Below are 9,944 nucleotides of genomic sequence, written 5' to 3' on the forward strand. Positions count from 1 at the left end.
GCAGACCAATGCTGAGTCGCTCCAAAGCATCCTGTGCTGCCAGCGTGAGTCCTGGGTTTCCCAGCATCCCTCTGGAACACTGCAGGCTGACTGCGGTCCTTCTTTCTTTCTCTTCAGGGTTTTCTTTTGCTCAGTTTTGTTTGCGGACCGCGTCATCCTTGTTAATGCAGGGAAGCAGCAATCAAAGCATAAGGTCCTTTTTCTATTCTTGTATTTTTTGACATTATATCTAACAAAGATTTGTTTAATAGTTTTATGTGAATATATATATAATCAGTATTGTTAGAAAACAATAGACTTTGTTGGAAAGACATTATGAACAAACACTTATCAAGAATCGTAGAAGGTCATAGTGTGTCGGGCTTCAGCAGCACATCATTACTGGCAGCTGATCTCTGAACTGCCAGTATGATCTGTGCTGCTCCTGTCACACACACACACACACACACACACACACACTCGTCTTTATCACCAGCTCCCTCCACCAAACAAAGGGATACAAGTTTTTCTTTTAAACCTGAAAAATAATCTGAACATGTATTTATTTCAGTGATTCTCTACAATTCACCATACCTAAATACTACGTATGTCTTTTCTATGACACGAAATGTTCTGCTAATGCTAATAAAAGTATATCACAATAGAAAGAAAGTCTTGTGTTTCTTGCATATTGTAGTTTTATTTTTGGTACTGTAATGAACTGCTTGTGTGTGAGTCACATTTAGATGGCAATGTGTAAAATTGAAGTGAAAAAAATGAAGACCTTATTTTGATTACCAGGGCTTATGACTGCATCATAAGATGTGGAAGGTGTTTCAATGACTTTGACCTGGAAAGAATCCAAAGAAAATCCAAGAGCTGCCTGCATGGACTTAGAACAACCAAAGTCATTGACACCACTGACCCCCAGTGTGTTGTTATGATCACGTCAAAGATCACCACTACTAAAAACACGACAGGTCAAGATCATTTTGGACAGTACAGTGAACAGTGTGGAGGTTTCACTCGATAAAAACACTCGATGCAGGCACAGTGTGTTGGATTTTTTTCAGACTCGAAGGAGTTGTAAAGGGAGGCAGGGTTGTCTAGGAAAGGTCACTGGTGGAGAATGAAAGGAAGAGGCCACGGTCCTGTTGGACGGGGGGAACCCGAGAGGAAACTACTCACAGGTGCTTAAAAACTTTTTAATAAAGAGTCATGGGGACATTTTGTTCACAGAGAAGAGAAGTCTGTCTAAATATAAAAGGAGGATCAACGTTCATCTATGAACGTCCTTCAACCTGAAACACAAACAGGTATTATTTGATGCAAAATTAACCCTGTGTGTGTATTTACACGCACACACACACACCACATACAGACGTGTATATAACACATAAGTGTTCCTGTGACTCCAAGTTCGGCCATTTGATTTCACTTCAAAACTGCAGGTTTCCACTTTAAAGTCCCTGTGAGTGAGCTTGAAAGGGATCCATTGGAATGCTTCAACAAGATGTGTTCGCCCCCAGAACTCAGAGGCTTGAAGTTACATAAAGCAACTTGAAGCATGTTAGATACTGTTGCACTTTCACTTCCCTAATATTAACATGATCTTTAGGTAAAAAACAAAAAAAAACAAACACCAAGTGCACTTGAAACAAGGCAAAAAACATTAGCACACGTCTGCGGTATTTCCTGTAGGTGGCGCTGCTCGGTGTCTTGACGTGGTCCTGATATGACGGCTGGTCAGAAGAAGGTTTGTTTCCAACACGCAAGAGTCAATGACAGTGACACTGTCTACTAATCAACATAAAAAATGTCCAAGGTGACAAAAAACAAAAACAAAAACCCCTTGAGGACCCTCAAGGACCCTCAAGGACTGGTGGTGGTCCAGGGCCGAGGAGGCTGTGGGGAGTCAGAGTCCCTCAGCTAGAAGGTCAGGAGATCCTGGTTCCTGAAGAACATCTCCACATCCAGAGCTCATGATCAGCGAGAGAGCAGAGGCAGGTCGCTGGAGCTCATGATGAGACTGGAGTCCAGGTTCAGGTTGTCTACCAACAGAAGAGCCACATTAGAAGACCGGAGTGGAGAAACACAGTCACACCCATGACATAGATGTGCTTTTTTGTTCATTGTTATTTATTTATGTATTTATTGCTGTCGGCTGTAATCAATCGCTTCTTCTTTTTTTTGCTACTTGCTCTGCTCACAAAAGCTACATTCAAAACTGCCAACTAACAGAAGAGAACAGCAGCCTTTATTAATCCACTGTAGTGCAAAAGCAGTTCTCCTTTAAAGGCAGTTTGTTAAACTGCCACCAATATAAAACTCATAAATCAGGCCAAGTTCTACACACCGGACCTTCAAGGTGAAGAATGAAGGTGGAGAAAACCTCTGAAATGTGGCACTGGTAAAAGAAATGTGTATTTTGGAACGTGAGGCATGCTGCCCCCTGTGGGCCTACTGACACACTGCAATTCATTTAACTTTACCTTGATCAAAGTTGATGAGCTTCTTGGATCCTTCACCCAGTCCCTCCATGTCCACCAGGTCACTGTTGACATCCGAGTCATTCAGAGCACTGAGGGTCACGTCTACAAACACACAAACACACAGACAAAGAATAAACACACTTATGAGTTAGTACATGAGGCCTCCTTAAAAATGCTACAGAAACGGGACCAGTGCGTGTTGTATGCGACTTCGGAAAAATAATTTAGCAGGTAGTGGTGAGGGCAGCAAACAGAATCACTTCCTGGTTTTAGCACCTGCTGTGGCTAGCTAGCGCAGACATTGGTAGCCAGTTAACAGCTTCTCCAGGGGGCAGGAGGACTACAGTACCCAAGAGGCGCCAACCCGGAAGCATGAAAGAGGAATTTTTCCGATTTTCCTCTATTTAACATCGTTACGACTAAAAAAAAAAATTCTGATTTGGATTTAAAATGGATTCATCGCACAGCCCTAATTGGAGTAGAACAGAGCAGAACAGAATGGAGACAAGAGTTCCTTCGAAGGATTTAGTGGGACGAGTCTCTTCAGTTTAATGGGAATGTTTGAGGCAGGAGACAAAAAGAAACAAACAACAACAACAACAACAACAACTGGAGACCATCGTTCCAAGACGTCCCCACATCTTCTACACTGGGCAAAGACAACAGGGGGCCAATAGGAAACAAAGTTTAAGTTTTCTATTAGAAAATAACACACACACACACACACACACACACACACACACACACACACACGTTTGGAATACGTCCATTGGGAATGTGTGTGAAAGGTTGGGTAAAAAGGGTTGAAGCTGGAAGCTACAAGGTGCTACTACTGTACTGAGTCGTGTTGCACCATGTAGCACCTTGTATTGTACTGGTTGTACTAGTTAACAGTTTCTATTGTTGTACTATTAACAGTTTCTATTGAGAGGAGGAGCAGTAGAGGAGGAACGTGCATGTTTATCTGAAAAGGTGAAAAAAAAGTGAACCATGGGATTATTTGACATTTTCTCTCTTTTCAACTTGATTTTCTTTTTTTTTTTTGACGAGTTTGACATCCAATGAAAAGATGTGTAACTGCTGTGTGAGGTTTGACTTTCACAGTAGAACTGTGCGGTTTTTTCCTCAGGACTGACCTCCAGTCTTCTGCTTCTTGAGCGAGATGTGGCTGGAGGAGGAGGAAGCTGAAGCCCCCTGGAGACCCGAGAGCAGCGCACCCTGCTGGCCAGCCGAGGGCTCCGGGGCCACGGACGGAGGGCCCGGCGTGGACGCTGCTTTCTTCACGGCTTTCTTGGAGCCTTCAGAAGCAGCGGGAGCCGCTCTGTCTTCATACAGCTTCCTCTTGACCGTGCCCTTGGTCTGAGTGCTGGAGGGAGGATGGACACTGAACGGACTTTAGTATCTGGACAGAGCGCCGAGCCAATCATCTGCCTCCGTCTAACTTCCTCTCTGAATCGTCTTCGTCTCACACCAATCAACTCCATGTCCTGTATGTATGCTTACCTTGCAGGACTGGCATCAGCCACTGGGTGGAGCTGCATGGTGAGCTCTCCAAGCTTGGTGAAGGCAGCTCCAGCGGCAGAGAAGATCTCCCCCACCTGGTGAACATCCAACAGCAGCAGCAGAGATCAGTGGTGGAGCTGCAGCTGCGCCTGCTGTCAGTGACACTCTCACGGATGCTGTTTAAGGGCAGCCGTACCCTCCCACCCTCACAACTGTGTGTGTGTGTGTTTGAGGGTAGGATCTTCACATACAGTCGATCAGTATCAGAAAGAATGAATAAATAATACGCCACTAAGAATGTTTGTTATTTCAGGAGAGTTTCACACTCCAAAAACATGCACGTGAGGTCAACTGTGGACTCAAAACTGTCTGCAGGTGTGTAGGTGAGTGTAAGTGGTTGTTTGTCTCTATGTGGCCACTTGTCCATGGTGTCACCCTGCATTTTCAGTTGCCACTCTGCTTCCTTCAAGCTGCAAACAAGGTGAGGACTCCTGCCAACTACCCTTCACACAACAAGAACAACAAAGTAAAAAGACAAGGGAGTGGAACTTTACTCCCTGCCTGAGATGCTTCAGGGTTGCATGCAGTTGACCAATTATAATTATTGACGAATATCGGAATATATGAATATTGGGGGAGGGTGAATTATGTATAATATTTGAAAATAAATGTAACATTAGAAAATGTTATCTTAAATACATTCTAGTGACCATTAGCCTTTTTTTTTTGCTTTCTGAAATGGGGGGGGGGGGAGGGAGGCTGACCCAACCGGACCCCCCTGTATTTCTCACACTGGCCCCACCGGTAGTGATTTTATAATGTAACTGGTGGTATTTTAATGCAGCGTTATGTGTGCCCTTTTTTCTTTAAACAAACAAACAATCAAACTTTAAAATGTTGTTATGATATTTTAAACAACACTAAAAGCACGTTTGTTTCCCTTGAATAAGCCTTCATGGCCTGCCCAGGGACAGTGGATGTTTAAAACACCCGGGTCAGTGACGGTAACAGTGCAGACGTGTGAGAGGTTAAACCACCACACTATTGTTTTCGCCTCTGGTTGAAACCTTCTTAAGGAGATTTTTGGGACCATTCATGCATGACGTCTGCTGCCATTCAAAGACAATAAATGTTGATCACCACCATCAGCTCGAGTAGAAACGCATCACACTGGAACACTGAGTCACAACTTGGAAACTAATGCAGACGTTGAGCATTCCCTAGCAACGGTTGTTCGGTTGAAAAATGTCTAGATGTAATAACAGCAACAGTTCGGTCTTTCAAAAACCGGTTACTCAGGTTGACTGGGAGACGTTGCTAAAACAATGGCCTCATGGTCGTGTTTTCTCTCTGTCTCTTTTGCCGATTGTTTTAGTTGAAATGTGTTGTTGAGGTGAGTAACTTACCTTAGTTGAAGCAGAGGTCATCTTCCTTTAAATCAGTGTATTATGAAACACGATAAAGTTACAACAACAACAACAACAACAACAATAAAAAAAAAATAATAATAATAATTCACACTGCCTAGCCCGCTCGCTAGCTAGCTAGCTAGCGTGTCAATATTGTGCTAACGAGAGCATCACTGCTTTCAGCAGCGGCGGCTCGGCAACATCTCCAACCGTCTTATACGTCTTTGCACCGGGACATTAGGGCTGAAATTCAGCCGCTGAATTTACACTTAATACTGCCCCGGAGGACGGCTATGTTAGGTCGCCTCTTGAATTAGACCACAAGGCTAAAGGCTAGTAGCAGTGTTGCCTTCAGGTACCCATGGACATTTCTTTGTCTCTGTCTTCAGGCTAACATTAGCGATCCGTGAAAGCATCATTGAATAAAACTTAAAGCTCAACAGTCGTATGTAGGCTATGTGTGTTATGGAAAAGCACAACGGATAAATGTTATAATATTACGTAAAAATCATGGCAAGGAAAATATTAATACGCTAAAAGTAAAAATAAATAAATAAAATATTTATTATATATTAATATATAAATATGTATTTATTTTAATAGTGATCAGGTTGTCTTTACATACAGTATTTGTTTAAAAGTAATTACGAAATGTTTTACTGAACCCCTTAATTATAAAATAAATACGGCACAATATTTAATTAATATGTTGTAATAAAACTATTTCAAATTTGTAAAAACGATTGACATGAAAACGCACTTGAAACAGTATACAGATTGGTGGCCATTTCTCTGCTGTTAATGTTGCTTATCAGTTCTACAACATATGTGTTGTGCCCGGGCCAATATGGCGGCCGCTCTGACGTGTCCGAGCAGCAGGACTCAAGGGGCGGAGCAAAATCCCTTCACTACTTCCGGTGTTCAGGCAAGTCACATGACGTCCAAGTGGTAAAAAGTTTGTCGACAAGTTCAACTCTCTCTCTCTCGTTTTGTTTTCTTTTTTTGTTCTTTTCCGAACGCCCTCGACTGGTTCACGATGCGGGGTTTGGTGTGTGGGCCTAAAATGGCTGCGTGCGGGATGGTGCTGAGTTTATGGGGAGTTATAATGTTGGTGAGTAGAAGACTTTTGCTCTTTACCTCCAGGCTGTCGCGGCTGTGTTGTCAATGGGAAACAGCCGAGCTTTCAATTACAGCGCTTTAAATGACCACAGGTTTAAAGAAATGTGATGGTTGTCCCAACTAATTCCGTCTGAAACGGAGTAATGATATAATGTTTGAAAAATAATAAACGACCGACGATGCTACGGAAACAATGCCAGTCTTGATTGGATAGGATAGGACTCCGACTTTACAGCAGCAGCTGTTGTTAAGGTTCAAACCAAAAGAAACATTTTAAAGGAGGCTAAAATGTTTTGGTTTTTTTGTAAACTATTACGGAAGCGCATTGCTGCCACCCTAGAAAAAAAGAAAAGAAAAACCGGCTCAGTATCACGTTAAAACGTGATGGTTTCACGTTTTTACGCGATACTTTCACGTTATAACGTGATATTTCACGTTTTTACGTGATAATTTTGTACATTTTAACGTAAAAGTATCACGTTAAAACGTGAAACTATCACGTTGTTAACGCAAAAATGTTCACGTTTTAACGTGAGACTTTCCGTCATCTATCTATCTATATATCTATCTATCTCTCTCTCTCATTGTCACTGACGGGTACTAAGTGCTTTTTATACTGGCAGGTATTTGGCACAGTGCGCACTGGTCAAACCACTGCCACTGCCCTCGTGCTGGCAGTGCAGCTCGATCACTGTCAAGCCCAAAATCTCCGTGTGTGTGTGTGTGTGTGTGTGTGTGTGTGTGTGTGTGTGTGTGTGTGTGTGTGTGTGTGTGTGTGTGTGTGTGTGTGTGTGTGTGTGTGTGTGTGTGAACTGTGTTTCATGTATTCAATGTAAACGTATCGCAAAAATGGTGCAGACGTTTGAATTTGATTGATTATTTCCTTTGTCACGGTGTTTCTTGCCAATAAATCAGCTTGCATACAACGTTTAAAATAAGGCCCCTCGGTGTAAAAGAGTAAAGAGGAAGGAGTGTAAAACGCAGCAGTTGAACCCACACTCAGTCATCTTATTGTTGATTCCCACTAAAAAATGAAAAATAAAAAAACCCCGCAGCAGATTGTTTTCCCACACTTTGACCCGGACGATCCGACTGCCATCGGCACAATTCACACTCACTGCTACACAATCATGTGTTCAGCTCCCCTGTGTGCGCGTGTTGCCAACACCAGCTCATGCAGGCCTGACGGTGACGGCCAGTCATGTGACCTGCTCGGCTGCCTGTTCTGCATTTTCTGGGCAGAGAGCTGCGGGCGACACCGGCTGCGTTTCTATCACAGTTTGTCGCAACGTATAACCCCCCCCCCCGATATTTCTAAATCTTTGCCAAAGTGCAGTTGCGGTTTGCAGCTGTTTGAGTTGAATGCTGTGAAAGACGTCGGCTGTAATTCTTGGGGAATTGCTTTTGTTTGTTTACATTTGTTCGCTGACTAGAATGCTTGTTCTATTTTTCCTCTTTGATGACACACACACACACACACACACACACACACACACTGTACTCCTGGCCGTGCTCCGCAGTAACAGGGCTTCTGCTTTTTCAGGGCCTGCTGGGGATTTTCTTTACTTTACATTCAGCCGTGCTGATTGAAGACGTAGCTCTGGACCATGAGGACTTTCATGACACTGGGTAGGTGCCTTCAAGCCCCTCTTCTGCTGCTTAGCCCCATTCTTATTCATTTTATGGAGGAATAACGGGTATTGAAAATGGATGGATGGATGGATGGCAAGATAATTAAATATTTTAGGTTTATAAATATATTGGTTCACAATGTAAGAAAAGCAGTGTTGCAAACTTGCTGAGATGTTTGATTGGTTTGGTAGCCAATAAAAACCCATCTGGCTTTCTAATATGTCTTCACCTCCACCCACTGCTAGTTTGCTATGGTGAACGAAGCTCTCTAACATTTCATTCACGGGTAAAAAAAAAAAACAAGGTGAAACTGCCTCCTCCATCTGCCTCTATTACTAACAACACAATGCAATGAACCTCTCATTTCTCAGTTCCTCATTTCTTAAAAAGATCTCCGTTCCTGAACAAAGATCAGCGTGACTGAACGGAGAAGTCAGCAAATGAAAGTCCAGTGTCTGTGTTGACTCTGGAGTGTTCTGATTGGTCCCTCAGCTCTGCGCCTCTACAGAGGATCTACGCCCAGTTCGATGCGGTGGGATACAACTGCTTCATCGCGGCCGCCGTCTACCTGGTGGTGGGAGCCTTCTCCTGCTGCCAGATGAAACTCAACAATCGCAGGGTGATTTGCACATCACACTTTTTTTTTTTTTTTTTTTTAAGTTTGTTGTCAATCATCTCTTCAATAACCCCCCCCCGCCCCCCTCAAGAAATGTGTTATCTGACACACAGCAAAGCGGGACACTGCATAGACCACTCAGATTATTGAGCCTCTTTTCAATCATGTTCAAAATGTAGTAATTGCAGCTAATCAGAACCAGAACCAGAACCAGAACCAGCTTTATTGGCCAGGTTTGTACAGGCCAAACACAAGGAATTTGACTCTGGCTTTTTCTCTATTCTACTACTTGGGTTAACAAACAAACAAACAAACAAAAACAACAACACAATAAGTAAAAAGTAAGGGTAAACAAGTAAACAATGTGCAACCGGAAGTATAAATAAGCTATACACAGTGTGCAACTGGGTGGAGTAAAATAAGGATCTATATACATACTATAAATAAATAAAAAAATATATATCTATATCTATATATATAGATATAGATATAGATATAGATAGATATGCAAGTATTTGTTAAATGTGCACATATGCCTAAGAAATACCTAAATATAAAAAATACATGCAAGTCTACATTTGTATACCCTGTGACAGTCAAATAAAATAATAAACATAAAAGAAGAAAAGTGGAGTGGAAATGTTCAGTGTGGTGCAGTATGGGTAATGTAATGTCAACAGTTAAACAGTAGTGCAGAATGAGCAATGTAAAGAGGTGAAGTGGAAGCAATGCTATTGCACAGTAATGTAGCACACCGTCCAGTTTGGGCTTCACCATGTGACCATTAGTGTCGCTCTGCTTGTTCCTCAGGCATACCTCGTGCACTAGCGCCACCTGCTGCTGAACTGAGGAGTGACACAAACCACTGTAGCAGACAAGATGGAATCCTCCCTTTGCAATATGTGTCTGTAGTGTTTTGATTTTGTCGGCTGATTCTTATCCAAACTCGCAGTCTGTCGTCACAATGATTTGAAAATTCTCAGTCATTCTGTCTCGTCTTTTGTTTTTTTGTCTTTTCTATTTAACTGTCCAACATCGGGAGGCTTTGACTGTTGCTTGTGTCTAATTCCAAATAATCGTGAATGATCTGGATGTTCCACTTGTTTTCTGAATGATGGCTAATGTTGCAATACACTCCCAAGAGAAGTGAAAAGACGACAAATGTAATTCAATTTGTTTATTTGAAGAAAATCA

General features: G+C 42.4%; 2 protein-coding genes across 3 annotated transcripts; one reads left to right on the forward strand and one right to left on the reverse strand.

The window, feature by feature from the left end:
* Nucleotides 1–1,170: 1,170 nt before the first annotated feature.
* On the reverse strand, nucleotides 1,171–5,831 carry LOC142897846 (BPTF-associated chromatin complex component 1-like). 2 transcript variants are annotated; one of them, XM_076040469.1, is made up of 5 exons: nucleotides 5,381–5,831; nucleotides 3,975–4,069; nucleotides 3,608–3,837; nucleotides 2,472–2,573; nucleotides 1,171–2,030 (listed from the first exon to the last, which is right to left on the reverse strand). In XM_076040469.1, exons 1-5 carry the CDS (start codon nucleotides 5,399–5,401, stop codon nucleotides 1,966–1,968), a joined length of 513 nt encoding a protein of 170 aa, XP_075896584.1. In that variant the 5' UTR covers nucleotides 5,402–5,831; the 3' UTR covers nucleotides 1,171–1,965. The 2 variants fall into 2 exon arrangements, with proteins under 2 accessions (XP_075896584.1, XP_075896583.1); XM_076040468.1 differs by having other exon boundaries at nucleotides 3,608–3,855; nucleotides 5,381–5,818.
* A 471-nt stretch (nucleotides 5,832–6,302) lies between these two features.
* LOC142897848 (ribonuclease kappa-A-like) lies at nucleotides 6,303–9,792 on the forward strand. The gene is made up of 4 exons (XM_076040472.1): nucleotides 6,303–6,494; nucleotides 8,046–8,131; nucleotides 8,627–8,753; nucleotides 9,561–9,792. The coding sequence occupies exons 1-4, from the start codon at nucleotides 6,420–6,422 to the stop codon at nucleotides 9,576–9,578; spliced, it is 306 nt and encodes a 101-aa protein (XP_075896587.1). The 5' UTR covers nucleotides 6,303–6,419; the 3' UTR covers nucleotides 9,579–9,792.
* The last annotated feature ends 152 nt before the right edge of the window (nucleotides 9,793–9,944 follow it).

This window comes from Nelusetta ayraudi, unplaced genomic scaffold (genome assembly GCF_046127955.1).
Source record: "Nelusetta ayraudi isolate G7.1 ecotype Tasmania unplaced genomic scaffold, CSIRO-AGI_Nayr_v1 ptg000061l, whole genome shotgun sequence".
In the NCBI taxonomy this organism is placed as follows: Eukaryota; Metazoa; Chordata; class Actinopteri; order Tetraodontiformes; family Monacanthidae; genus Nelusetta; species Nelusetta ayraudi.

Excerpts from the sequence above, each read along its gene's own strand:
- LOC142897846 (XM_076040468.1), bottom strand. The coding sequence starts at position 5,401 with ATGACCTCTGCTTCAACTAAG. Across the intron at positions 4,070-5,380 it reads TGACCTCTGCTTCAACTAAG|GTGGGGGAGATCTTCTCTGC; the intron begins GTAAGTTACTCA and ends GATGTTCACCAG. Across the intron at positions 2,031-2,471 it reads GCTCATCAACTTTGATCAAG|ACAACCTGAACCTGGACTCC; the intron begins GTAAAGTTAAAT and ends TTCTGTTGGTAG.
- LOC142897848 (XM_076040472.1), top strand. The coding sequence starts at position 6,420 with ATGCGGGGTTTGGTGTGTGGGCCTAAAATGGCTGCGTGCGGGATGGTG. Across the intron at positions 6,495-8,045 it reads TATGGGGAGTTATAATGTTG|GGCCTGCTGGGGATTTTCTT; the intron begins GTGAGTAGAAGA and ends CTGCTTTTTCAG. Across the intron at positions 8,132-8,626 it reads GAGGACTTTCATGACACTGG|CTCTGCGCCTCTACAGAGGA; the intron begins GTAGGTGCCTTC and ends TTGGTCCCTCAG.